The 26,610-nt window shown below is 40.6% G+C and overlaps 9 protein-coding genes and 1 long non-coding RNA gene across 14 annotated transcripts; 6 read left to right on the top strand and 4 right to left on the bottom strand.

The window, feature by feature from the left end:
* Nucleotides 1-27: 27 nt before the first annotated feature.
* On the top strand, nucleotides 28-717 carry LOC124200186 (coiled-coil domain-containing protein 115-like). The gene has a single exon (XM_046596338.1). It carries the CDS (start codon nucleotides 166-168, stop codon nucleotides 637-639), a length of 474 nt encoding a protein of 157 aa, XP_046452294.1. The 5' UTR covers nucleotides 28-165; the 3' UTR covers nucleotides 640-717.
* LOC124200175 (inositol polyphosphate-4-phosphatase type I A-like) lies at nucleotides 707-6,154 on the bottom strand. 2 transcript variants are annotated; one of them, XM_046596324.1, is made up of 20 exons: nucleotides 6,020-6,154; nucleotides 5,770-5,859; nucleotides 5,536-5,691; nucleotides 5,363-5,466; nucleotides 5,006-5,304; nucleotides 4,847-4,940; nucleotides 4,489-4,783; nucleotides 4,231-4,424; nucleotides 4,095-4,165; nucleotides 3,992-4,021; nucleotides 3,844-3,926; nucleotides 3,519-3,770; nucleotides 3,223-3,449; nucleotides 2,796-3,155; nucleotides 2,600-2,729; nucleotides 2,282-2,466; nucleotides 1,970-2,213; nucleotides 1,782-1,907; nucleotides 1,574-1,709; nucleotides 707-1,509 (listed from the first exon to the last, which is right to left on the bottom strand). In XM_046596324.1, exons 1-20 carry the CDS (start codon nucleotides 6,138-6,140, stop codon nucleotides 1,377-1,379), a joined length of 3,330 nt encoding a protein of 1,109 aa, XP_046452280.1. In that variant the 5' UTR covers nucleotides 6,141-6,154; the 3' UTR covers nucleotides 707-1,376. The 2 variants fall into 2 exon arrangements, with proteins under 2 accessions (XP_046452280.1, XP_046452281.1); XM_046596325.1 differs by lacking the exon at nucleotides 5,770-5,859 and having other exon boundaries at nucleotides 6,020-6,153.
* A 188-nt stretch (nucleotides 6,155-6,342) lies between these two features.
* Nucleotides 6,343-8,182, top strand: LOC124200183 (male-specific lethal 3 homolog). Its single transcript, XM_046596335.1, has 9 exons — nucleotides 6,343-6,485; nucleotides 6,589-6,657; nucleotides 6,719-6,828; nucleotides 6,899-7,175; nucleotides 7,236-7,446; nucleotides 7,524-7,647; nucleotides 7,709-7,818; nucleotides 7,884-7,968; nucleotides 8,033-8,182. Exons 1-9 carry the CDS (start codon nucleotides 6,384-6,386, stop codon nucleotides 8,097-8,099), a joined length of 1,155 nt encoding a protein of 384 aa, XP_046452291.1. The 5' UTR covers nucleotides 6,343-6,383; the 3' UTR covers nucleotides 8,100-8,182.
* Nucleotides 8,183-8,205: 23 nt separating this feature from the next.
* Nucleotides 8,206-10,758, bottom strand: LOC124200181 (tyrosine-protein kinase RYK-like). 3 transcript variants are annotated; one of them, XM_046596331.1, is made up of 10 exons: nucleotides 10,492-10,758; nucleotides 10,301-10,428; nucleotides 10,002-10,230; nucleotides 9,761-9,938; nucleotides 9,434-9,696; nucleotides 9,200-9,359; nucleotides 8,982-9,137; nucleotides 8,758-8,917; nucleotides 8,545-8,681; nucleotides 8,206-8,475 (listed from the first exon to the last, which is right to left on the bottom strand). In XM_046596331.1, exons 1-10 carry the CDS (start codon nucleotides 10,592-10,594, stop codon nucleotides 8,364-8,366), a joined length of 1,626 nt encoding a protein of 541 aa, XP_046452287.1. In that variant the 5' UTR covers nucleotides 10,595-10,758; the 3' UTR covers nucleotides 8,206-8,363. The 3 variants fall into 3 exon arrangements, with proteins under 3 accessions (XP_046452287.1, XP_046452286.1, XP_046452288.1); XM_046596330.1 differs by having other exon boundaries at nucleotides 9,761-9,941; nucleotides 10,492-10,737; XM_046596332.1 differs by having other exon boundaries at nucleotides 9,434-9,698; nucleotides 9,769-9,941; nucleotides 10,492-10,728.
* Nucleotides 10,759-10,781: 23 nt separating this feature from the next.
* Nucleotides 10,782-12,549, top strand: LOC124200184 (elongator complex protein 4-like). Its single transcript, XM_046596336.1, has 7 exons — nucleotides 10,782-11,125; nucleotides 11,206-11,241; nucleotides 11,310-11,425; nucleotides 11,483-11,714; nucleotides 11,782-12,038; nucleotides 12,108-12,314; nucleotides 12,384-12,549. The coding sequence occupies exons 1-7, from the start codon at nucleotides 10,987-10,989 to the stop codon at nucleotides 12,486-12,488; spliced, it is 1,092 nt and encodes a 363-aa protein (XP_046452292.1). The 5' UTR covers nucleotides 10,782-10,986; the 3' UTR covers nucleotides 12,489-12,549.
* Nucleotides 12,550-12,925: 376 nt separating this feature from the next.
* On the top strand, nucleotides 12,926-13,393 carry LOC124200187. The gene is made up of 2 exons (XR_006877183.1): nucleotides 12,926-13,038; nucleotides 13,106-13,393. It is a non-coding gene; the product is annotated as an uncharacterized LOC124200187 (long non-coding RNA).
* A 479-nt stretch (nucleotides 13,394-13,872) lies between these two features.
* LOC124200179 lies at nucleotides 13,873-16,360 on the top strand. Its single transcript, XM_046596329.1, has 4 exons — nucleotides 13,873-14,350; nucleotides 14,584-14,660; nucleotides 14,739-15,010; nucleotides 15,083-16,360. Exons 1-4 carry the CDS (start codon nucleotides 13,882-13,884, stop codon nucleotides 16,206-16,208), a joined length of 1,944 nt encoding a protein of 647 aa, XP_046452285.1. The 5' UTR covers nucleotides 13,873-13,881; the 3' UTR covers nucleotides 16,209-16,360.
* A 27-nt stretch (nucleotides 16,361-16,387) lies between these two features.
* Nucleotides 16,388-19,228, bottom strand: LOC124200182 (tryptophan 5-hydroxylase 1-like). The gene is made up of 15 exons (XM_046596333.1): nucleotides 19,034-19,228; nucleotides 18,878-18,973; nucleotides 18,597-18,804; nucleotides 18,415-18,518; nucleotides 18,271-18,338; nucleotides 18,112-18,162; nucleotides 17,913-18,011; nucleotides 17,799-17,845; nucleotides 17,614-17,709; nucleotides 17,493-17,532; nucleotides 17,277-17,403; nucleotides 17,110-17,170; nucleotides 16,835-17,009; nucleotides 16,598-16,736; nucleotides 16,388-16,528 (listed from the first exon to the last, which is right to left on the bottom strand). The coding sequence occupies exons 1-15, from the start codon at nucleotides 19,127-19,129 to the stop codon at nucleotides 16,445-16,447; spliced, it is 1,491 nt and encodes a 496-aa protein (XP_046452289.1). The 5' UTR covers nucleotides 19,130-19,228; the 3' UTR covers nucleotides 16,388-16,444.
* Nucleotides 19,229-20,995: 1,767 nt separating this feature from the next.
* Nucleotides 20,996-23,074, top strand: LOC124200173 (JNK-interacting protein 1-like). Of its 2 annotated transcripts, XM_046596315.1 has the most exons (8): nucleotides 21,005-21,090; nucleotides 21,203-21,313; nucleotides 21,421-21,695; nucleotides 21,766-21,894; nucleotides 21,967-22,062; nucleotides 22,126-22,568; nucleotides 22,648-22,826; nucleotides 22,897-23,074. In XM_046596315.1, the coding sequence occupies exons 2-8, from the start codon at nucleotides 21,231-21,233 to the stop codon at nucleotides 22,967-22,969; spliced, it is 1,278 nt and encodes a 425-aa protein (XP_046452271.1). In that variant the 5' UTR covers nucleotides 21,005-21,090; nucleotides 21,203-21,230; the 3' UTR covers nucleotides 22,970-23,074. The 2 variants fall into 2 exon arrangements, with proteins under 2 accessions (XP_046452270.1, XP_046452271.1); XM_046596314.1 differs by having other exon boundaries at nucleotides 20,996-21,313.
* A 91-nt stretch (nucleotides 23,075-23,165) lies between these two features.
* LOC124200172 lies at nucleotides 23,166-26,533 on the bottom strand. The gene is made up of 7 exons (XM_046596313.1): nucleotides 26,041-26,533; nucleotides 24,982-25,971; nucleotides 24,715-24,913; nucleotides 24,285-24,638; nucleotides 24,045-24,218; nucleotides 23,740-23,969; nucleotides 23,166-23,653 (listed from the first exon to the last, which is right to left on the bottom strand). The coding sequence occupies exons 1-7, from the start codon at nucleotides 26,082-26,084 to the stop codon at nucleotides 23,380-23,382; spliced, it is 2,265 nt and encodes a 754-aa protein (XP_046452269.1). The 5' UTR covers nucleotides 26,085-26,533; the 3' UTR covers nucleotides 23,166-23,379.
* Nucleotides 26,534-26,610: the final 77 nt, after the last annotated feature.

Here is a 26,610-nt window from a genome sequence, read left to right as displayed (position 1 = left end):
GAAGTTTCGTCTGCTTCCACGAATCGATTAGAAATTGTGACACAACGCCAATGATTCACAGGAAGTATTAAGTGCTTATTCATCGCAGAACATTTTAGTCGTTAAAGTTGCCTAAGACTAAGACTTGCCTATCAAGATTCTTATTCGTAATTTGTTTTAGCCACGATGGAACACAAAGATACAAATGCCAGTGCCCAGCTAACTCAAGTGTGTGAATCTTTAGATGAACTTACTTTGAAACAAGTGGATTTAGTGGATGAACAATTGGTTTTGATGTCGAAACTAAGTAGCCTTTTGACTGGCGGTTTCATTGATATGGCAAAAAGTCGCTACATCAGTGGAGAGAGAACAGTTTCTACTACACAAATTCCAGGAGAAGACAGTATTATTGAAGCTGTAACGACAGTCGATCGTGACAACATGAACAAGCTAACAGTTTCAAGAAACAAAGAAGTGAATGACCCAATCAAATGGTTTGGTGTGTTGGTGCCCACCTCTTTGAAGCAAAGTCAGCATGCATTCCAAAAAGTTGTAGATGTTGCTGTAGAAATTGTCAACATTCGTAGAGAATGGCTGCAGTCATTTGACACTTTGGAGGAGGAGTACCAAAAACTTTCTAGTTTAAAGAATTCCACATGAATGACTACCCATTTATGATTGTAGAAACATGTCATACACCTATACCTAAATCTAAAATGTATGTCCATTGGCAGATTCCTTAGAATTTATTTTACTACTATTAATGCTATGTTAGGTTATACATTTTGTATCAAGAAACAAAATTTTCACCTCAGGCATACAACTTCTTAAACATAAGGCTTCCCATCATACCAATTTAAAAGATAAAGTAAATGTCCAAGATAGTTTTGATTATGTATGACACAGGGGATGTTTGTTAAGAGAATTATGAAAGATTCCTACAAGTTGAGATGGAAGGTTTTACTAAAAAAAAATTTCAGCATGCTTGGAATTTATCAATGGAACTACATTCTACATTGTCTAAAATTCTGGAATGATTCAGAAAAGTGCACTGAAGGCTAGAGCTGATTGTTATCCCAAAAGCTACCAATGCAAGGTAAATGATATTTTAAAATACAGGAAGACATGAGATGAGAAGACGAAATATTACTACGATGACTATAAAGAATGAGAACTTTTAGAATAGGTTGTTCCGCGCATAATGGTACATACGGAATCTGAAGATCAAACAAAACCAAACTCATTTAATGGAAGAGGAAACTAATACTGGGATGCCAGGTCTAAAGTGGTCAGTTACAACTGTTTCGAACAGCATATCTAATACTTGGAAGAGGAATTTTTCATATCAGGTAGAATTTTTCAGGAGAAATATTATAGTTAAAGGAGTCGAGCATAACTTAAGATTGGACGTTGCCGTAGGTTCCGGGAGGAGGACGATAAAGTTCAGGGAAAGCCATCAATTGTAACCGATTGAAGGCAAACTTGTTGACGCCTACATTCTTTCTTGTATTTTCTCTCCTTGTCCCTTGACTGCATCAAAAGAAAACGTTAGCATTCAAATGTTTAGATAAAACCAAATAAAAAATATGATTACCTCCTCATGCAAAGTAGAGACTTGTGAAACTCGGCTGTCGCCAGATCGAAATCATTTGTTAAGATATTAGTCTGTTCCAATGTCACGGCCATTCCAGTTCTATCTTTAGCACTTTTGCAGCAAGTTACTCTCAGACCTTCATTTAGCAAAATACAAAATTATTCCCCGGTATTTATGATCAACAATACATAAATATTGTACGAAATACCTTTCATTTTGCGAACCAAAATTTCAGCCAACGTATGGACAGCTATATTTTGAATTTTGTTGGAAGCTAATTCAATTTGTAGCTGAGACAAAATTGAGGGCAATGGAAGTCTAGGATCGTTTAATCCTGGAAGAAAAAATTAATCGTTAACATACTTCCACCTAATTTGTGTAGAGACAAAAAGTTACTTTTTCCAGGGAAATGCTCAGTGATCAGTTTTTGGTAACGTTTATAATAGATATCCAACCGTTCAAAACTCTGTAGGTTGGTAGCATTTACAGCTGACATATCGCCAAACTTGTCAGCCATAAGGGCTTGCTCGTTAACGCCGATATTAAAAAATACGGGAATTAACTGAAATTCGATCAAACCAAGTCGAGACGCACTAGACGGCAGAGCGGAAAATACTGTAGGGGGAACTGGGATCATAACCTGAAAATCAACAAAACAAATTGTCAATATTGGTGCTGATGCGCAGATCTAATTACACGATTACTTACTTGGAGAGCGTCTCTACAACCATGTATCTGAGGTAAATATTCTTTAGGTATGGAGGTGGCTTGTTTTGTTGAATTTGGCGATGGATTATTAGTTGTGCTGGAGGTGGCAGACGCAGGAATAAGGAGGAATCTTACCGCAGCGAGATCTTCCAAGGCCACGGCCATATCAGACCACATGCCCGCTTCTAAAAGTTTAAGGGATACGAAATTACATTTCAGGAATTTTATCCTAAACAATATCACAATTCGCAGGACCTATTGCCTTGATAGAATAACTCCGAAAGTCGACAGTTAGATATTTTAAGAACTATTAATTACCTGTACGGTAGGGTGTCAAAAGCCCTTCAACATTCAAAAGGAGACCGGCATTGCTTAATAACACCATCAGCTCAGGATCAACCGGATTGCAACACAATCGAGCGACAAGGATAGTCAGCGCAGCGGTAAGCTGAAAACGGAAAACAAAGCGTGAGGAAGGAATGATAAGCAAACATTGAGAATTGAATTCATTTACAGCTTGAGAAAAGCAAACGTCACGTCGATGTTGAATCGAATGAGCCGTAGCCGATCGAGGAAGTTCTTCTTGAAGTCGCTGGACGCCATGGACAAGTCGCAAAGTTTTGATCAATGCTTGGGCAGCTGACAAGAGTTTGGAAAGGCAAGGGGAGAGCTCTGTACACCACTTCTGATTGCTCTTTTCAGTATTTGCACTATCCATTGTCGAATCATTTTGATTTTCGACATTCTTATTAACGCTGTCAGCAGAATCTGTGTATAATCTTCCTTCATATTTGTCCAAAAGAGATGCAAGGCCGGGAGCTTGTTCTAATTGGCTGTTGTTATTACTCATCTTGGGTTGCAATTTAAGAAGAATCTATAGCAAAAACAAATAACATTAAAAGGTCGATTGATGTATGCAATGTATGGCGAAATTCGGTTACCTGCAATTTTCCAGCAAGTGCCAAAAGAGATGCTTCAAGATTGACACGAATGAGATCAGTTGGTTCAGGTTCATCTGAAGCTGAGTAAAATGTTTTCCTGCTACTACTGGTATCAAGGACTAGGCGCTCGGCCATAGAACGTAATGGGAGTAATGAAAAATCGGCAAGAGTAGGCGAAACAGTAGCATTTGAGAGCTTATTTTTCTCAAAAAAACTCAGAGCATTGCCTAATGTGCAACATAAATTCTGTGAGGATGATCAATGTGTAAGATGTTGATAGCCATTAAAAATCTTACCAACAAAAGGAGCATCTAGCAAGATCGTAAGGGAACGGACTCTTTTAATAAGTGATTCTACTATTTTCAGAATAGCCGAAAAATCTTGTTGGATTGCTCCAGCGCCTAGGAGCAACTTGACAGCGCCCTGAATATGGCGAAGAGTTTGACAGGCTGTCTGGACCGCTTCACGCGCAGGCAAAACGTGGTCTATTTGCATGGCCGAAGTATGAAAGTTTCTAAGTAATTTGAGCAAGCCCCCACCTTTGAAACCTTTAAATTTGAATATCGTGATTTCTTTTTGGTATTTTGAAAAATAAATTTGAAATGTGAAAAAAATTCAAACCATGTGGTATTGCGGTGAAGGCTCCAACAGTTAGGCAATCGTAAGTTCCCTCCTTTCGCAAACTGCTATTCTGCCCCCAAAACCTTTGCACATAAAAAGGAAAAAATTATTAATATTAGACTTGACATGTTTAGAGCAGCTTACTAACCTTTGAAGATGGAGATTTACTGGGCAATACCTGTTGATACAAAATTTCAAATATTTTCAAAATTTGAATTAGGGGGGAAATCGTTTTATTAAATTGAATGTACTGTAAAGTAGATTTATCCTTCTGAGAACTTGGCCGAAAAAAGGATGTCGCTCCTTCTACTGATTCAAGGGCCTTTAAAGGAGTTCACTGAAATTAGACCTTTCATGGCAAAATCTTTATTTTTCAGTTGCACATACCTGAGTGTAATCTCCAATGCGCCGAAAGTGTCTTTCAAAAAGCTGAAGCAACCGCTGTTGCCATGGAGAAGCCATCATTTCTCCTAAAGCAACCAGTTCACGTACGAGATCTTTTTCCTGATTAATCCATAATTTTAAAAGTTGAGCAGGCACGATGTTATTCAACCTTGACTCCATCATCGATTCGTGTACCACTGAAAAAGAGAATTTCTTAACGTAACTTAAAAACCCAAATAAAAGTACGTTGTTGCAACTCACCAATATCACCACCCAATCCTGAATGAAAGCGATAGGAGCGTGAGATAGACTGCGTAAAATAGACTGAGATCCAGCCTTGTGATGGTCGACGAAGTTCCGTTAGCAATTTTGGTGGTAAAGATTGCGTTCTTCTATGTTGATGTAAGACCAAATTCTCCTCTTGTGGTGATTGGGGATTGCTGGAATTACGTAGGGCATCACCAAAGTCGATAACTGTGTGACCAGCTACAGTCACGAAGCCAACTTGATTACCGGAAGAAGAGATCAATGGTAAGCGCCGTTTAAGCGTCCCATCCTAAAGGAAAATCAATCAAATTTAACGATCTTCTCTGGGACTTCTGCATTATGTTACACTTGCCTGCAATAGGGAAGACAAAGTAAATTCGCTAGCTCCAATCATTATGTGTGTTCTACTCATGGCTTCTTTGACATCAGTTACAGTCAAGCGCAATCTAAAGAGACAAACAAATATTACTATTAATACTTTTTCCAATGAAATTTAACACTGTAAATTCACTTGGTGTCGTGTTGCATCCCCATACTGCACCAAAGAGGCAGAGTAACCAAAAATATTGGATTGCTGCAATCTTCCACACTTTCTGTCTGTCCAACTTGTTGCCACTGGAATGACTGTGGGACAAGATAGTGAAGAACGGCTTGGGGAGACGGTGGCCAGCCATGGCCGTCACAACGTAGATTGTCGCAGGAGATTGCTAGCTCCATCAAAGGTACTTCTCCAACTTCTGGGTTATTTAGCGTAAGTGTTGGTACTACTTGCAGCTTTTTCAATTGCATCTGCAAAGATGTAACTTGTGCCTGCAAAAAAAAATGTAATAATAATTTTCAAACACAGTTGTTTTTAAATGGTGCTTACTCGAATGTATGAGTATGAGGCCCTATGAAGTACTTCAATCCAGCTATCTCGCTCGCCTTCTGAGCATGCAGCTAAGCGCTGATCTCCACCACCACTTTCCATTACTAAAAAAAATTTAAGAAGGACATGTGACAACTATTTTGTTTGTTTTTTTTAGTTTGCATTTTAAATACCCAAAGTAAATGGCCATGTTCCATCAAAAGGAACAGGATCTACATGAATATTTCCAATATCAAGAATGATTACACCAGCAGGTTCTGACCAAGCTTCACTGGACTTGAAGTAGAAAAGCATATTTCCTCGCAATCTGCACCAGCGCTCTGTGGCAACTAGAATAACAACATTAAATAGTTAAGATTTATTTTTTAAACAATATAAATATTTTTTTAAATTAATATTGAGACTACCTCTACTAAGAGCACCTCCATAACAGCTAAGATTGCGGAGGGATTTCCTCCTGTTGGATTTCTTAGACTTGCTATCCACATCATCTAAATCTTCACACAGCAGGGAGCGGGCAGCCAACACATAGCAAGCAACAAATCATTCATCATTCAAGCATGCACATGCATTCATTCATTGGCAAGCAATATAAACTATTCTTATTATTCAACATAAAGAAATCAAACATTTGATAGGTGAACGTTTTAGACTTACTCTCATTACGCTTGAAAATAACACCATCTTGTTTCTCGTACACGACAAGAGCGCCTTCTTTGATGAACCGATTGGAAGACTGGCAGGCCAGATTACTTAGTTCCTGTTTGTTAAACTTCATGGTAGTATTTTGCTTGCTTAATCATCTCATTACATTAGAACTGACTGGTGCAAACTGTGAAATTGATGAAATTCCACAGAGCACAGACCTACGAAAAAACCAGTTTTGTGTAAACACTTTTGCAACAAAAATTTTTGTCGTCTGCAGAGGTTTCTATAGTTACCGTTCATCCTTTGTTTACATCAAGCGTTAACCTTCCAAAACCCACAAGTTTTTAGTTTCTGAATTCATATTTAAAAACAAATGAATCGAACGAGGAGCACAAAATTCAAGTTTAGTGAAGGCGAACGTGTTCTGTGTTTCGAGCCAGATGTAACAAAAGCAAGGGTACTGTACGATGCGAAAGTAAGAATTTCACTATTTATTCCCACACCTAGTTTTGCTTCATAGCAAACAGATTTAATTAATTTTGTAATATTTTATGATTGTCATTGTCATATTCATACAGGTTCTGGAAACACAAGTTAAGAAAGATGCTAAAGGAAAGAAATCAATTGAATACCTCATCCACTTTCAGGTATAGAATTTCTATTTTAATTCCAGTTAGTTTCTAGGGCACTCAAAATATTGTAATTTAGGGCTGGAATTCATCCTGGGACCGCTATGTTGCAGAGAGCTTTATTCTTCAAGACATACAAGAACACAGGCTTCTGCAGAAAGAACTTGCTGATGCTGCTCGCACCATACTGTAAAATATCTGGTTTACTCTGTGTGTATCTATTCGTGTGTATCCCTTCTAAACAATTCAACCTGTATAGGAAGGAGACTAGAAGGACAACAAAGCAAAGGATAGGAGCGTTAAGGGGAGCTGATCCCAAATTTCGAACCGACTCGGAAAGTTCTAGTGTAGAAGAAGGGGACTCGGGAACTCGTAGTAGCTTTGAGGAAGATAGCACTGAATGTGAAAATAGTTCGGAGCCGATCGACAGTCAAGATTCAGCGGCAAATGAAAATACAATCGTCGTTTTCAATATTCCAGATTCAATTAAGCAATTGCTAGAGGAAGATGGCATCAAAATAAAATCTCGTAAAAAGGTTTGCATCAATTATTAGTTACATTGCTTTGTTGTCTTAAGTTCTACGATTTTTCTTTAGTTGCTTAAATTACCTTGTCACGTCAGCGTCACAACCGTTCTGGATGGATTTCTTCGTCATTATGCGTCTACGCTCACCAGCAAAAATTCTGAAAAGACTCGAGTGTCCCAGAGGACAAACAGTACCAGTAGTAATACCAGTTCTAATGCTGGAGATTCCGCCACCATTGCTACGCAATTAACTCTTTGCAAAGAAGTCATTGATGGTTTACGTAAGTAAAATAGAAATTTATATCTTCTTGGTCATGTTTGAGTGCAAGTACGTCCCATTTTGTTCGGTTTTCTTCAGGTGTTTCCTTTGATTTCTTGATCGGTTCCATTCTTTTGTACGCCGAAGAACGTCCGCAGTACGAGCAAATGAAAAACAAACATGATATCCGAATAAATAGAGGTCCTTCTAAAGTTGCTGAGCAGTAAGTAATTGTTTTCTTGAAATTTTTTTAAATGTTCTCAAAATCTTTGCTTAAAATACAGCCCGCTAACACATGACAACTTCCAGTGGAGGGTTCTTCCAGATTCCAACAACATTCAGAACTTTCTACCGTGCACTGTATTCGGTGTTGTCCACCTTTGTCGCCTGTTAGGTAACTGAAAGATAATATCTAGCAAACATTGATCAAATTATTAAAAAATTATCCGAAAATTGCAGTGAAATTACCCGAAGTCATTCAAAAGATGCAACTATCAGAAGAGAAGCGTCGAATAGTAACAAACTTTTCAGAGCTTTTGCTTCAGTAAGTACCACAAGTCTTAAATCAATTTAAATTAATATCTACCCACAATCTTATCTTTTGCCAGGTACATCGACAAACATCAAATTCATGTATCTGAATCCGACTATGTTGCTGCTACAAAATTTTCATAAATACGTTAAAATTTTTACAATAAAATTGTTATTCTCGCGTCTCGATGTTATTTGACTTGATTACAAAAATTGTATAATTGCAAGCATTATTACCTACATGACTATATTAGAGATGAAAACTTTGGATGTTTATTATTTGTAAAAAAAAAAATAACTTTACTACATGCTAACGAGTATGTCAGTAGGTAAGGTAGATAAGTTGACTGAAATTAAAATCGTTATTGCGCTTCACCAGTTTTTCACCTCAAATAGTTGCCATGGAATTTAAATATATTCATTGAGCGTTTGATGAAACTGATGCAGTTCACGATAAAGCTGAGGTGCCGTCGGACGGTCGCTTTTGGAAGAAGACCAGCAATATGCCATGATTGCATATCTAAATGTCGATATTTTCAAGATTAGGGTTTCATCTGCAAATATCAAAGATGTTTAAATAGAATCTTACAATTCATCAGGACAATTGACTGGCTGTGTAAGTCTATATCCATCCCGAAGTACTCGGCCGACTTCGAAAGGATCAATTTCAACGTATGGCTGCTGAGCCAATGTTGTGACTTCCCAAAGAACCACACCAAAAGACCACTGTAATCCAAGAAGATGATTAGAATTCGTGATTTTTCTGGAAAAAATTCTTGAGGAAGGAGGGGATCAAACTCACAATATCAGAAGCAGTAGAAAAATCCCGTCGAGTAAGCGACTCCATTGCCATCCACTTTATCGGTCGATTCTCGTTATCTCCCAAGCAATGGTAGTCATTAGGAAAGAAATCTCGGGATAAAGCCATGTCAGTTAACTTGACGTGAAACAGGTCATCAATTCTATTATAAGAAAATATTTAAAAAAAAAAGACTCACAAATTTTCTGATAACTGTAAGAACTTACACACAGTTTCTCGTCGCCAGATCTTTGTGGATGATGTTTTGTTGGTGCAAGTACTGAACTCCTCGTAAAACGTGGAGTGCAATAGTCACTAAATCCTGTGTGCAAAGGGGATGTGGTAGACTTCCATCTAGAGATCCTCTGCAGTATAATAACCATCTAGAATAGAAGAATTATTATAAAGCTATCCAACATAATTGATGATTTTGGTTCAAACCAACCGTTTTAGATTTCCATAAGTCACGGATGGATAAACCAATAGCGGTCGACATCCATCGCCATCAACAATACCGATCAATGGGTAAATGTTCTGATGTTTCAGATCTTGGAACCTCGTCCCTTCTTCCATCATAAGCCTCACTTGCGTTTCCGCTGCGTTATCTACATTTTAAAGAAATTAAATAAATCTTAAATCATTTTCTTCAAGGTGATGAGTAAGGACGTTATACTCATACTCTTGACTGTCTTGACTATGACGTCCTGAAGAGGTATCCCAGGTATTTGAAGAGTTGCATGAAAAATGGAACCAAATGTGCCCTCTAGTAAAGTTTTTCCAATGATAATATTGTTCCGCTGAAGACGGAACGATGGTTTATCCTCAGCGACAATTTGATGAGCAGCTGGATCATTTACATACAGTGTTGCTACACCCGCTTCTTCGGTACAAGATGCTTGAACAGGGGAATAAACTGCTGTACCATTGTTGGGTGCAATAGTTCTAGATTGATGAATATGTAAGTAGCAGTAAAATATATCAATTAGGCTATAATTATGATTGTTACCTTTGTGTTTGTGGTTGTTGACGACATAAATTGTGCTTGGGGCAAAGAAAACAAGAGGCAGCTGCTAGTGACACTACAAGGACTCCAAAAGCTATTCCAACAGCCACAAACAGCATAAATGAGGAGTCCTCTGCTGGAATCACTTTTGACAGAACATCCTGGTCAATATTTCTAAAATCTTCTAACACACAAAATGCTTAAATGCTTACATTAGATATTGAAGATATAATATAAATTTTACCTGATGAGCAATCTTTCTTCATCACAACATTCAACACTGTCACATTATTGAAGGAAGTAAAATTTATTTTCATGGAGACTTCTAGTTTTGAAGGCAAATAGGTGCTACAAGGCAAAAGTAGGCAAAATATCTGTGGTTCCCTCGGTACCACACCTTGATTTGAAATATTCAAGGAAACATGGTTGACTGGTTGCATACTATTATCCTTGGTGAAAATAGAGTATTTAACCTGAAAAATTAATAAAAAGTGTTGACATTACAAATCAGTTGGATCATTACAGATTAGTGGGAAAGTTTACTGCTTTGGAATCAGCGTTCACCCAAACAAAACAAAGTTCTTGAATGTGGGATGGTACAGGTACCACAAAATGTTGTGCAACATCATTGATGCTTCCATCTCTAACATATGCCAATTCAGCTACAAGACCTGCCAAAGTATTAAAATAAATCAGTAAAAAATTTGTATTCGTTGGATGTAGCTTCACTTTACCCAGCACTCTGAAACTTTCTTGTTGACTGATGTAAAAGTTGAGACCAGCATTGGCCAGAGAAAAAAAGAGAAGAAAAAAGAAGACAATTAAATTGTAACCCATTACTCCATTGTTTTCTATTTTTTTATAGTCACGATTAGTTTGCTTCTGAATTAAAATGAAAAGGAAAGAAGGCTATTTTCGTTGACAGTCAATTTTTCACATCAGACGGATAGGCTAAAAGCGTTGCCATTTTCACAATTGTTTATTTGCGAAGCAAGAGACGCGTAGTGGCCAAAAAAAATACTACATAGTAGGGGACCTCGCTCTTTTCAGCAGACGAAACAAATCAAAGGAAAATTGAATTAACTTAAATTAATTTTGTTTTGTTTTAGTCTACTGTTTTTATTGTCGGGCTGACGGGCGTTTCAGTAGTTTTCAGGTTTTTCACGTGGTTCACTGTGGTGTATTTCTCCGACAAATTCAACTATCTTTTCCATAACTTTGATGTCAACATGGCGGTTAACGTTCAAATTTCAAGTTTTCAGAAAAGAACAAAAGTGTCTTCCACTAATATAGTGGGCACAAAAATATCTGCGCTAAATAGCACATTAAATGTATCTTCCGGCATCAATTCTTTGGATAATATTATGGGTTAGTTTTCTATTATCTTAGGGGCTTACTAATGCTGCAATGATGACTACTTAAATAATGTGTAATATTTTTTTCTTTAGAAGGTGGATTACCGTTGGGCTCTCTCTGTTTGATTGGTAATATTTTTCCTTAAAATATTTTAAATTTGTACTTGTTTTCTTAAATTTTTATCAATTGAAAATAGAGGAGGATTTGTACGGCTCTTATGCTAAAATTATGACTAAGTACTTCTTGGCTGAAGGAGCTGTGCAAAAAAATCATCTTTTATCAGCTTCATTGAATGAAAATCCTTGGGATCTAGTGAGTAAATCCTTCAGAATTGAAATTGAATTAAAATGAAAATAATTGAACTCATAGCTCAACAACCTGCCATCCCCTGTTACTGAGCCCAAAGAAACAAATCCATTAATTGAAAACAAGGAGGAATTAAAGATTGCTTGGCGATATGAAAACCTTACTTTGGAAGACAATAACCAAAGAACTGGAAATGCTTTTGATCTCTCCATCCCTTATGTCATTCCTGAAACTCAAAGGTCCAATATAGCAGTTTGGTGTGGAGAAAGTACCAACAATCTACAAGAAAAAAAAGGTGAAAATAAATGTTTGTGTAAGACCAAATAGATTAATTTTAGTAACTAATACATTTCCACCTGCAGGGACACTGAAAAATCCCAATTGTTTAAGTCTACTGAGCACAGTCGAGGAAACTATTAAAAAATGGGAACTCGATTCTGGCAACAGCTCTAATCTACTGAGAATTACGATATCTTCATTCGGTTCACCATTTTGGCAGTTCGATGAAAACCAAAATAGTGTGTCGACGGATTTTACCGCCACTCTGTTGCTACTGAAATCCATAGTGCGCTCAGCCAATGCAGTAGCCGTTGTAACAATTCCTCATCAACTACTAAGCGTAAGACCCCTTCGAATGTTTATCCCGTATCTTTTCACTGTTTCAATCGTAGACATTTTTATTTTTTAGCAAGCTCTGGTGAGTCGGAGTCGAAAACTGGCTGATGTGGTAATCCAGTTGAAATCTTTACGGGAAGACCCACACCTCCGTGATCTGATGGACGTCCACGGAATTTTGGAAATGAAGAAAATTATGAATTTGACGTCCCTTAAACCCATCCAGGATGGAACGACAACTTACGGTTTCAAAGCTACCAAAAGGAAATTCAAAATCGAGGTACGCCATCAACAGCGTGATTTATTAGACTTAATAGCTGATCATCTTTTGACTGTAACAAAATTATAGAAACTTCACCTACCACCAGCTGTTGAAGATGACAAATCGGTAGCTGACAATTCCTCGTCGATGGGTTGTTCATCCGGTTCATCCAAATCCAATCTCGATTTTTAAAATGTCATGTATTTGATGTACTATCAGATAGCTCTTGTAAATACAAAACACCGGAGCCTTATTTATTGCGTATTATTTATTCTCGGTAAAATAAATTTGAGCCAATTGCTTGCTTATTTAAGCCCACACATTCTGTACGGAATAATATTGAAAGAATATGATGACTGTCTGAATAAATACCACATTCGTTTTATGGTATATTGTGTTGGGAAATCCAATATTTGTGTTGGTTCAACTAGCCGTTACTCATTCTTATTCTTCAAATGGATGTTATTTATTCAAATATGTTATCATGGATGTTATTCACCGACGAATTCATTTGTTGGAAACTGCCACTCATCAACCGCGACACCATATGCGGAGTATACAGATGCTATGCGGTTAAAAATGACGCACTGACAGTGACCAAAATTTTGTCATAAAAGGAGCTGACCCTATGTAGATTTGCGTATTGTATAAATTTGTGGCAGATTCAAAGCAACGATTAAAAAAGATGAAAAAGTCCCTTGTTCTTGTTCTCGTCCTAGTCTGTCTCCAGTTGATAATTCAGGTATAAAAATGTTAATTATTAATCCCAAATTGGCGCATGCGATTGATTTATGCATTTTTATATACAGGCTAGCGAACAAGCACCAGTTGTTCCAGAAGGGTCTGAAATCCTGGACAAACGTCACGGAGGCAAGCATCACCACGGCAATAAGAAAAGGTGCTCCACTTCTTCGTCATCAACAGCGACGTCGCTGCCCACAACTGTGTCTACCACCACGGAAGTCTTGACAACAACAACAACACCTGCGTCCCCATAAACGCGCAAATAGTTTTCTTTTTTAAAAAAAAAGATGACTACCGAATACAATGGAGTCCACATGACCTAATGTCGAAAATATACATTGTTTCTGTTTAAAGACATGTGTGATCATCTTTTTTATTTATTTTCCGACCAAAGAAAATCTAAATCGTCGGTGTTGCACTATCCCGTGGGCTCTGTGTTGATGCCGGGAGATGATTGGCGTTAGTCTCTCGGTGTACCGTTAAAACGGTGGAAATGGGGGGAAATGGCTTCAAGCAAACAACGCGCATACGCTTTAACGGTCAATAAGGAAATGTATTCCCTCAATCTTTCTCAAGGTTCATCCTTTAACGGTGGGGGGAAAAATAATAATAATAATAATTTATGCAGCGAAAAACACCAACCAACTTTCTTCCAGTGTTTTAGTTATTTTCAAACGTCGCGACAAACTAAGGGGGGAATATATATATCTAAAAGTGATGAGGTCATTCACTTTTTGATTTTTTACACAAATAGGTCACTCGTGGCAAGTCGGGGAAATCCAAAAGGAAGAAGAAACAGCCCCGAGGGGCGAGTGTTGAGAAATGCGGGGAACATTGAGGAATGGAGGATCCTCAATTCTTTATCGGTCAAGAAGAAGAAGAAAAAAGAAGAAAATTTGAAAGTCACAGACCCAGCACACACACACAGCACGCACTCACTTACCAGAAACCGAGTGGGCTCAGCCAACAGGTGCGTATAGCTGTTGGTGTACCCTATGCTTCGCAGTCAGTTTGGAGGGTGTCCTCCTGCCGCCAAGTCATGACCTGTCGTTCTCCAAGACATTTTAATTCTGATTCCATCATCATGCCAATAAGGTTTAGCGTTTTATTCTGCACCGGCTTGTTGATCTTGACCGTGATGGCCGATCTCAAAGGCCAGCCGGATCTCACTCAAGTGACTGTCAATTTGGATTCCATCAAAGAAAATGTTGAACAAGAACCTACCGCTGCTGCTGCTGCTCCAATCCTCTGCGAGTGTGAATTTTTCGTCCAATCGTGGAAGACATCTCACATGATCCGGTTACCTATGGGTAAGTTTATCCCCTTTAATTATATGTCTCCTATACGTTGCTTTTTTTGAAAGTTGACGCTCTAATAGAGTTCAAGTCTCACATTTATACCTGAATCAGATAAAAGGCCATCCTTCGCTTGGGCTTTACCTCAATACCCTGAAGGCATCATGCCAAAAAGAAAAAAAAAGATAAACTAAAACCTTGATCTTCTTCTTTTTTTCCTTTTTATGCATTTGTTCCAATTTGTCCAGGTATTCAGCCTGTTCGGGCCAACACAACTACTCAGACGTCTGATAGTGATTTGTGCCTACTACTTTGTCAAAATCAGGTTGGGTCCATTGAATTAGTTTCAAGCTTTTATAGAGTTTCAATCGGGTTTTTTAATTTGTGACGTTTAACTGATTAGTTACCGCCGTTACCCGAAGACGAGAAGGAAAGCAAATGGGCTCGGATTTTCAAAGGCGCTTGCCGGACGTTGTTGGCCAATGAATTGACTTCCCGTCACGGACTTGCCCGAATGACGAACGCTCTCGGACCTTCAACGACCGGAAGCGATGATGAGGAACCCGTTCGCGGCTGTTTACAAGCTTTCGCACGATCGACTCACACTCGCATTTGGGTCCCGATGGGCCTCCAGTATCGTAAACTTCTTTCGTGCAGTCATCCGCGTCACCGACGGTACTAAATCAATTTCAAAATAATTTCTTCATCAAATTCACTCGATAGTAATTACATTTTTTGATTGCATAGGAGTTTGACGGAAGGGCGGAAAGTGTCAAACAGTAAAAGTTCACTCAACAGCGTCGATGCTCAGAGCGCCGTGGACGCTGTCGTCGTTGAAGCGGCCCAGCCATCAGTCTCAGCGGCTGCTACTGCGCAGTCGGATCAAAGCTCAACGGCCAAACCCTACGTTTCGCCTCTGAGGCTCCTGTTGAAACGGATGGACATTTTCGGTCCGGTCACCGAAAGTCTGGTGGACGTGTTCGACAACGGCGCCTGGCGCGAATTGCTCAGCACTTTGGCCCTGGACTCGTACGTCGATCGATACCAGCGAATAGCCGTCGACTACCCGCAAGAGATCGACATTGGCCACTGCTATTTCGAATATTTTACCTACAACGTTTTCAATAATCGTTTCGCCCGCAAGTCCGGCAGCAGCCGAGGGCTGGAAGATGACGCCGTCGGTTTCCTGGTCAACGCCGCCACCGGATTCCTCAAGAGCGACAACGCTTCGCAAATTCTGACTTCACTTTTCTCCAAGATTCCGTCTTCCGGCAACAGCAAACGAGTGGAGCGCCAGGAAGAAGCGGCCGAGCAGAAAGCTCCGCCCAATCCGCAAGAAGTCGCCATGTCCATCGCCCGCTTCTACCTGCGCCACTATTTCAGCAGTTTGATCGGAAGTAAAGTCCAGCTCAACAAGGAAGACCCCATCAACAATCCGGAGAGCATAGCCGACATGATCGAACAAGTCAGCAAACCAGTTTTCCTCTCCGTCTTTGGCGTCGTTCCGGGTGCTCCGGCTTCCGGCAATTTAGGTCACCTACTGACAATGAGCTCATCCGAGGAGGCCGAAGTGGCCGAAGTGACCGAGGACCTTGCCAACAACGACATTGGCATAAGACCGCCGGAATTCCGCAACAAACTCGTCCCGACGGGACCGACCAGAGCGTCCGACGGTTTGATCGAATCGATCCCAACTCTCGGCACGGGCAATTCGTTTTTCGATTTCGGCAACAGCTTCGTGGCCACGTTCCAACGGGCCAGTGACGCCACTCACGGTCTCTATTGCGCCAAACAGTACGCCGTCAACAAGGTGTGGAAATTTTTCAGCGGATTCATGCGCAAAATGATGAGGGATATCCCCAAAGCTGGGTGATACTATATCTCTTATGACAGCTCGGCCTTATTTATTTGAATTGAATTGATTGTTTCATTTGACCTTTGGCAGCTCTTCATTTTTTTTATTTTTTTTTATTGATGCATTGGTTTTCTTATTTATGTCTAATACAACGTGTGTCGTGATTATAAGCTAATGTCTTCTAAAAGCTTTGATAGAGATATTATATTTGATGGATAATTTGAATGTCGAGAGATAGTTAATATAGTGTCAATTTAGATGGGCATGTCTTTGTTGAGAATGCTGGCCAGCTGGTCAACGTTGATGGAATCGTCCTGTTCGTGAATCTTTTGCAGAGCCTAAATAAGGATAATTTGAATAAATTAAGGTTTTCTTAGTCAAACGGTTGTTGGATAAGGGAACTATACGTTGTGAACGATGCACAAGTCGCCACGCAATTCCGACATGAGACCGACGATTTTCTCAGCCGAGCTGAGCACCTCGACACTTTGCGTGTACGGATTGTAGCGGATGCCAAACGGACGTTTGATGGTAGCCGCAAATTTCCTGTAGATTTATTATGTACACAAGAGAAAAAGTGATGATGAATCGGCTTTTGGTTATTTTTCCAAAAGAAATGTTGTTGTTGTTGTTGTTGTCCAAACCTCATTTTCTCCTTGGATTCCTCAAAGGATTCCGAGTAATAGTAAGCGTTTTGAAACGACGTTATGATGCATTCCTCGTGAGCGGTTACCTCCGGATCGAATGGCTTGATCTTCGGTTTGGCTTCGTCCGAGAGCGCATGACGCAACTCGGCGATGGACGATAACAGTCCCGCACCTGTTGTTGCAACACGCCAAATCGTTTGTTAACAAAACAAAATGAAAAACCGCAAAATAAAATTAAATAAGGAAATGCGCTGGTGGTGATTGATGCGTACCGTAAACCTTGAGAGTATCGTTTTCTTTGCACAAACCAAACTCGACGGTGAAGAAATAACACTAAACAAACAAACAGCCTTATTTAACAAACATCTTCCCCCCCCAAAAAAAATCTGCATAATTTATTCATTTTAGATTGAAATCAAAAGGAATTTTTCAAGCTCACTGTAGCGAGTTTGCCAACTTCCTCGTCCGTGGCGCCCAGTGAAGCCAATCCGATTTCCTGCGAGAATTGCGCAAAACTCGGATTAGCCAATAATGGCATATGACCGAGCAGTTCGTGACAGCAATCTCTGCCAAAAGTTTCGCGTAAAAGTAACACATTTAATAATGGGCAATGGAAATGGTAATATCATTGAAACTTTGATAAAAATATTATTACGGTTCTGGAGTGTAGAACGGATCCGAACTGTGGCGGATGTCTGTGATCAATATAGTCGTATAAAACATTGGTTGAGAATGAAATGATAAATACACCATCAGGATTTGAATGAATCATTTACATTGAGTGCAATGGAAAACTCGGAAAGCCAATCCAGCCAGGAAGTCCCTTGGTGACAGGTAACCGGCAACCGGTCGAATAGTAAATCCCGTTTTCCCTGTTAATAAATTAAAAACCAGTTATGAAACAGAATTGCACAGTGAACTAACAAAAAACAAGCTTTAAAAGGTATAAGTGTGCTATTACGTTTTAGGAAGTTGTTTAGATCCGCCTGTTGCGGAATATTGTCCACTCTGGAAAAGGAAATGTTTTTGAATTGCTGCCCAATGTCAAATGGACTTTTGGATAGTTCAGATGTACCTGTAACCGCAGTATTTGACCAGTTGCGGCCAGTTTTCTAAATATTCTTTGCAAGCATAGACTGGATAAAGTTTGTGCAACTCGGAGAAGATAACCCCCCTGTAAGTATAAATGTTACTCAACAGTCAATAAAAGAATTCGGTAATAATAACCCAGCATTCGGACAATATCAAATAATGCGCCGAATTGAATTGATTACCAGGTTTTGATCTCCTCCGCAGTGTACTCGACTCTGGGAATGGGTTCTCCGCTGGGTATAGGATTCGATCAAATCAAGACATCAATGAAGAAACATAACAGAATTGATTATTGTATTTTATAGTATACTACTTGGTATTATATTCTAGAAGGAACTTACTAGCGATAAGCCATGGCCACGTCGGTGAAATACTTTCGCCTCTTACGATAGACGGGGTCTTTAAATCCCTTTACATAGGCAAGATTGGCGACAAATTAGTTTGAATATAATGTTTAAAAAAAAACCATTTCAAGATTTTTCTACCGGATGGTCAGCGTCCAAATCCGCACCGTAAAGCAAAACGCGCTGGCTTTGATCCAGTTCGGAAATGCGACGCGGGAACCAGCAGACCATTTCGTCAAAATTATCTTTTGGCATGTCATTCCGCAGTTATTAGGCCACCACTTTTAAAATTTTGTTATACCAACTGCTGATGAAAAACTTACCGAAACTTCCGCCAATAGCCGGCGACATTGGCGGATCGACTCCCATGTCGAATTCGGCCAATTTGACGGCGGCCACTTCACTTTGAAGCGAAGCGATCAGCTCGGCCATTTGATTGTCGTTACACTGGACGTCCACCATAATCTCGTACTGCGAATTCCGGCGCATCGAAGGACGCGATTCAATGTGCACGACGTTCACTCGTTTAGCCTTATATCATAAAACGCGCATTTTAAAAAATAAAAAGAATTGATCGCTAAATTAGAATTATAAATAGACCAACTTGAAACACTTTGAGGGCTCGAGCTAATCCTCCCGGTTGATTTTTTAACGAAAAGATCATCGTATTGGTTTTGGTATCGCCAGTTTTGGGCACCATCTAATTGTCATTAAACAATCCATTTAATTGTTTTTAATTAAAATAAATGATTAAACATACTTCTCGATCGGTGTGATAAGAATCCTTCATTTTCCACTCTTCTTCGCCCATCCTGTACAGCCAAAGACCGAGGAGTCCTTTGCCGGATGCGCTCATTTTAAAATACTTATTGGTAGAATCGCAGCAGAGAGAAAACCTGACTATAGTATATAAAAATACGACACACGGCGGATGATGTATAGAAATGAATGCAGGAAGGTTGAAGACGGAGCAGTAGGCCAGCAGGTTTATATACCCCCCCCCCCCCGAGTCCGACGCACCCCCCGTCCGTGCACCGTGTTGACCCACCAACCGGCCGGATGGTTCTTGATTCGCCCACGCGCACGCATCCAATTCTCATAGCGCCGATTGGCTTCATCTGGATATCGAATCGTATAGAGAGAGCGTCTTCCCCATCCAGCAGGATCCATTTCTTCAACAATCCTTTTGGCTTGTGTATCAGCCTTTCAACGATATTTTAGTCTGCACGGAGATATGCCTGTCGATTGTCTGACGAAACCAATTGTGTGACGGTTTCAAAAAACCGTAAAGACCTGCTGTGTATAGTAATAATGATCATTACGCGCTATTGTTATGACGAGATACTATACGTCATCTGCGAGCTTGAATAAAAAGTTTAGATTTCTTTTTCAAAAAGGTGAACAATAGTCGTCTTTTGAACATCACTGACTACTATAGCAGTCCAGGTTGGTTGAACAAGCGGCGTCATCTTATATGCACATTTGTCGACGTAGTTATACCGAAAAAAGAATTGCCAGAAGCTTCTCTCGAATTGATTACTATTCAACAGTCAGTTGGTTCAGTAATCAGATGGATATTGCAATTCTCTAGAGTGGCTCTTGACGATCTGGCGCTTTTCGCCTTGATGGCTGCTGCTGCTGCTGGGCATCGAATGGATTTATCTATCTCCAGGCCCTATATAGACACAGCGTCGACCTACTGGTGGGGGAGAGAGAAAGTGGATGGGAAGAAAGAAAAAATAAAAACGATTCCATAATCAGCGTCCCGACGCTCAGAATCGTTTATAATGTATCAACATCTATTCATTCTCCCCAACGGCCAGAGTGCTGGATGAACCTTCCGGTCGAATGCATTGGCGCTCTTGTATAAACAAACGCCAGATAACAAAAGGTTAAAAGAAATCAAAGAATATTACACTTATTTGGGTGCCGTTTGTTGAATCTATTTCAATTCCGATCGTTTTATACATATTCCCAATCGCTGAGAAGTGATTGAAAACTTTCTGGGTCCCAAAGCCCAGTGCTGCTGACGTACAGTATTATCTATTCCGCGTTTTCTTTATTTTATATTTTTACAATTCCTCCGCGCAGCAGCGCATTCCATCATCTGATTAAGGTCGCCGATATATCGACGATATGGGCGGACAGAACGTATCCGCTGGAAGGAAAAAAAGAAAAATTGGCCGCGTGATCTACGATGTGTGGTTTGGTGACAGTTAAAAGAAATCCCATCCGTTATTACATAGGACTCTGGCCATTCCACCTACACGCACGCAAAAAAAAAGCTCAGATTATATTCGTGTATTGCGTGATATAGCCGACGAAGATTATCATCTGGAAACGATGTTAAGTCGTGCCAACGTTTAAGTATTTCTCACTTTGGCGCTGCGCAGTGGCCTATACGCCCACACGCTGATTGAATTAAAACGTAGATACTAATCGGCGACGACGTTAGTGACGGAGTGTTTTGCTTAGATGCCCATTCCTTAGATTAATCGACCCGCGTCGTGCGTGTTGAGTTTTTATCAAAAACACACAGGAGGAGGAACATAAATTGACTTGAAAAAGAAATTTGGGAAAAAATCAATATCTCCATGGTCTCGGGACACATTTCTTTTCTGGCTCACGCTATGGCATCCTGCTGGAACACCAACCACCCCGTGAGCATGCGCAATCCGGGGGACTAACTCGGCAGCAGCCACACCTCTTTCTACATACTCCCGTTGGCACGTATAGAGGATCCGGCACGATCCAGCACCCCAAAGTCGGCCGTATATGTATACGCATCGGAAACTTATTCGGTCGAGACTTTGCTCAGTAAATAGCCGAATTCTGTAGTAACGAGTAGTAGTTGTTAATATACACACCCCCAGCTGCAGGCTGCATCCAGGCCGCTCATTATTATTATTTGCCGAATTCAGTTCTTCAGCTGCTGTTTTTGGTTGTAACCGAAAATCATGGCCGATTCCGAGTTTGAAGAGTTTCGTCTGCATTTCGATCGATTACCTCAGCACATACGAGCGTCAGCCAAGTGCTACACGTAAGTCGTTGTCATCATTTGACTTGGCTGTTTCATTGATTATGTTAGACTAGCGGGGTGGGGTTTTAGTATATTATCATATCGTTTTGTTTTGCATATTTATGCAGTTTGGTTCACGACATCACGCCCTGTGACGATTTGCCGAATTTCGAGGGCTTACTCTCATCGTGTGCCACCGAGTTTCCGTTTGCCAAACGGGAATCGACGATCGTTGAAGAGGGAAGCACCGGAATTGTCCAAACTTCCGTTGGGACGACAGAAAATGTACCAGTAGCTCCTCATCCAGAAGATGGGGCTGCCAACGATCCTGTCAAGGAAATCAATCACAAGCCACTCGAAAGGAAAAGAAGAAAACTACCAGAAATCCCAAAAATTCATCAAAGTATACTATCAAAACATGTTTTATCGAAATAAAAAAAGAAAAGGATCAATATCTAATCAATTATACACAGAATTGGATTTCAAACGGACTCCATCACTCGCCGATGAGCTATCGCAATTGGATATCGGGTCGTCGTGCATTTCATTAGTATCCGAACACCGTCATCGCCAATTTTTCAAGCCTCACCTTCACTATCGAGGTACTATAATTATTTCCAATTGTCCAAATAACAAAACAATCATCCAAAGTTCCTTTTATTAAAAATAAACAGCAGGAGAACACAGTCCTTGTGAATCTGACGTTTGGCCAGGGACGGATGGCGATTCCGGACGAGACTCGACGGCTCATTCGCCAGAAGGCTCAAAAGGTTATTTTCCCCCCTATAATTAATTATTGAAATTGATAACGAATTGAATTTTAAAAATAACAGATACTGCGTCTTCGACGCCGAGCGCCGAATCACTCCCGGTGCTGACCGACGTCGAGGCTACACACCGCGGTCTGCACAAATTCACCGGCCGACACTCTGACGAGATAGACATCGACATCGGAGATCCTGTTTACGTCCAGCAGGAGGCCGACGATTGTTGGTGTGACGGGATCAACCTGCGAACTCAGCGTCGAGGAATCTTCCCAGCGGCTTACGTCGTCGACGTCGATTACGATTTCGATCCCGACGGACGGCGGGTCAACAAGGAGCGCTACGCCCTGGATTTTTTGGGATCAGTCGAAACGATGGTCAACAAAGGGGAGCAGGTGATCTGTTCGGCCGTTGAACGTATGCGCAAATCTCCCGTCACCCACCCGCAGCCTTGTTTTCTAGAAATCTCCGACCAGGGACTTCACGTCATGGACAAGTGCAAAGAAAATGACGTAAGAGTATTGTCTAGCTCTCTCTCTCTATTTCGTTTCAATTAATTTTAATTCACGGTTGGAAACACACACACGACAGATGGACCGATTCCCGTGTCACGATTACTTTTTCGCTTTGAAAAATGTCACGTTCTGCGGGTTTCATCCGAGTGAGCAGCACTACCTCGGCTTCATCACCAAACATCCGACTGAAGAGCGGTTCGCCTGTCATGTCTTTCAGGGTAACGGCTCAACTCGTCACGTAGCAGAAGCTATCGGGTATTAAACATAGAAACGATTATTAATTTTCTATTATTCAAAATGTAAAAATGATATCATTTGGCTGTAGGAGAGCGTTTCAACGGTTCTGTCGTAAATTCATCGAGTTGGCCTACCCGATTCACGAGTTCTACATGGAGTAATTTATTCATCTCAGCACTTTTGATAATCGTTATTATATTTACATTCCCCCATACTTCCTCTAAACTCTCACATCTCTCCTTGTGATAAACGGAGTCGCATATTTCTTCTCGTCTTTTCTAGAGTGCTTCATTTCACAAGCTGCTCATTCAACGTGAATTAATTAAATACCAATACAGTCACGACGAATGGTAGAAAACTGGTATAACCGAAATTTATTGAAACCATTTCCACGGGCGAATAATACTGAAATCAAATTCAGGGACATCTACTTCGAAAGAGAATGCAAATTTTTTCTTAAAACAAAACGAAAATGCAATGGAAAAAAAAAGAAAGAAAAAGAAACACAATGGGAAATGGGACAGAACTGGAAGATTATGCTTTGAATTTTGGGTTCCACAATTAATTAGATTCAGAGATCAGTGGTTAAGGCGTTGTTTTTACGCACAACGGCCTTGCTTCTGGTGGCAGGCGAAAGTTCATCCAGTTGGCCGACGTACAAAACTTGTTCGTTTAAAGTGACCATCCCCTTTTTGGGTCTCATTGAGCGCCTGACTGGAGTGGCGACCAATTGATATGGGCACTCGCTGGCTACTGATACTCTGTTGGAAGCCGTATTGAATTTCATCGGGGTCTTCGTCGCTTTCTTCTTGAGGCTAGGAGTATTGTTCTCTTGTTGTTTTTGACTAAACGTTCAAAGACAGTCAATCAGAAGGAGTTTTTTTTTTTTTTTTTTAAAATACGGAACTGCATAAATGGAGACACAACTTACTCGATGGTATCGAAGACTTGTTTGAGCTTCAGTTCGTACTTGATGGTCGTAGAATTAAAAGCTTGAGCCGAGTCCAACAAAGGGCGGCGGGGAGTCAAACGCCGGCTTTGGCGGATCAAAGGAGTCTCCACTCCCAAACTTTTAAGCAGCGGTGTTCTCTGGCCCGTGGGCATATTTGATCCGATGCGCAACAAAAAGCCGTCAAAGAACTGCTTCATCGTATCTAAAGACTGGAGAAACAAACGGGGGTAAATTTTATACACCGCGCCATCGCTTAAAATGAGGCCCAACTGTTTATACTGTACCTCGGTTTTGTTTTCAAGGGCTTGGCTGTAGATGTCAAGGGCTTCCATAGTGTTGCCACGCCGCTCTTCCAAACGGGCTTTAATGTCCCAGTAGAGAGCCGTGCTCTTGACTGCTGGGAAAGCTGCTTCTGATTGATTGAGCCAGCTCTCGATTTGGGCTTCAGGATAGACGGGCTGCAATATGAAATCATTCGCATTATATTAGACAGCTCTCTCGGGTCAGGAATTGTTGGAACATACCTCGTTGAATAGGGCCGAAATGGTCTCCATTAGCGAGTCGACGCGGCCTTCCTGCAAATCGGTGAGATCCAAGACTGAATCTCTCTTGTTTATTTCCGTCGGAGTGTGGAAGTTGTCCGTCTCCTCATCGATCGCAGAGTTTTCCTTCAAAATCGGCGAAGCTGCGGGCAAATCTTGGTTCTCTTGATCGTCTTCCTTTTCAAATGTGACGTTTAAAATTGATGAATTGCGCGGCGAATGGCCTGCGGCTTCTTCTGATTCGTTTTCGAAATCTGGTTGAGGTGGTGGTGTCAACACGCGTTGTTCATCGTCATCTTCTTTTTCAAAAGTGGTGTTCATCACCGAAGACTTGCGCTAGAAATGTCAAAATGATCCTTGCATAAGTCAAACTGATTTGTCTATAAATCGTAATCGTTATAAATGTTAATACCTTGAGTAGTATAGGGGAAGCACACACACTTCCTTCGACCGTTCCGGTGACATCAAGTCGGCCGGTCCGGATGCTCTTGACGCTGTTAGATTTTCGCTCTGGCACTTTGAAGTCCTTGATCTGGTGACCTAAACATCCCAAGTGGCGACAACTAGCAACGCTGCGGCCTCTCTTTTCCAACCAATGCTGTACCTTTTCCCTATGCAAAGGAATGAAAGGGTTAACAAATAAATTCCCCTTCTCCAGGGAGGAAAATAAATCGCTTACTTTTCAGAAGGTTCCTTTGAGACACCCCAAACTGAACGCCTGCTGCTGTCGTTTCCTAGAAGGCTGGGAGCGACGCTCCTACGAGGAAGAGTTGAAGTCGATGGTCGAATCATCGAAACGGAGCTGACGGAACGATTGATCTGAACCGAACGGTTCGAAGCAGTCTTCGACTCGCTAAACGACTTCCGGATGAAAGGCTTGACGTTCGGTGTGTGCTGGGCATTCGGACCAGTCTTGGAAGGGGATGCTTTCCTCTCTGGAGTCAGTGGTATCATCCATGATGACGACTTACGCTTAATGACCTCAGGAACAGTTTCTGCCGTGTCTAGGGCTTTCTCCGACGATGATGAAACAGGTTGAAATGACCTGGGTAATTGAACCGGTGCTCTTTTACTTACAGCAACAGGTTTAGTGCTTGAAGCCACAGACTTTATGGCTGCTGTTTGTTGCTTTGTACGGTTAGTGAAATTGGGAGAACAGGGAACTGTCAGCTTCTGTTTTTGTACGCTGGTTGGTTGAGTAGCTGGAGGGGCAACAGGCTTTTTAGCTGAGGTTGGGATGGATTTGAATGATGTTGCTCGTTTCAGTGTGGCTCCTCCATTAGCTAAATTCGTTCTTTTAAGACTTGTTGCAGTCTGACCAAATGATAAAGTTCTTTTAATTGGTCTTGATTCAGATTTGGCAGCATTTTCTACTTTAACAGCGACAGCTTCATTAGGCTTGGTTACTGTAGTTGCCTTTACTGTTCCTTTTTTGTTTTTCAACGATCCTCTCAAGGCATCCCAGGATGAAACATTTGGTTTCACTTCCTTTTCAGTTTGGGCTTGAACAGGTTCTTTGGATTTGACAGCACTCGTTGGTGCTTTTTTGCTTCTCAATGTTCCTGTCAGTGCTTCCCAAGATGAAACGCTGAGAGGATTACTCAAATTGCGACCCAATCTCACCAGCAGTTTCTGTTTTCTTTCCTCACGTCTTTCCTCAAGTAATCTCCTATGAAACATTAGTAAGATATTAGCACAAATTAGTAGTTTGAAAATTTTTGGTTATCTTTAAGCTTACCTAATTTCTTCATCTTTGTCAAGAACTGTTTCTGACTGCTCCATTTTTCTTTATGAAAGCCAGGTTATATCTTAGCAGAAGCTTATTAACTACGCAACTATTTCAGACAAGAGTGACAGCTCAACTTATTACAGTTTTCCTTCACACGTTCTGACTCTTAATCAAATGATTTCCTAAACGAGTTTGCACAAATACGCGTCTAACCAGGGGCAGCCCACCAGAGCGTCGACGTTAGGAGAAACCGTCTCTAGACGAATTTTGAATTTTGAACTCAACACCGTTGTCAAATGGGATATCGTGATTCGTGAAGGTAATGCATTTTGTAAAATTGTACATTTTTATCACGAAATGTATTTTTATAATATTTTTTGTTCTCAAAATAAAAATTCTTTTTAAATCATCATAACAAATTATTTTTTAAAAATGATGTTGCATATCCTAGTCCCGTTACCATAGTAATTTAAGCCATTGAGAAACAGCAGACGACAGATGTTTGCAATACTTTGAGCTCCTTATTTAGTCGGATCTAAATAGTTATTTATTGTTGACCAATCAACCACCCTCCCAGTT

This window comes from Daphnia pulex, chromosome 8, assembly GCF_021134715.1.
Source record: "Daphnia pulex isolate KAP4 chromosome 8, ASM2113471v1".
Taxonomy (NCBI): domain Eukaryota; kingdom Metazoa; phylum Arthropoda; class Branchiopoda; order Diplostraca; family Daphniidae; genus Daphnia; species Daphnia pulex.
This window is presented reverse-complemented; position numbering and strand designations above follow the sequence as displayed.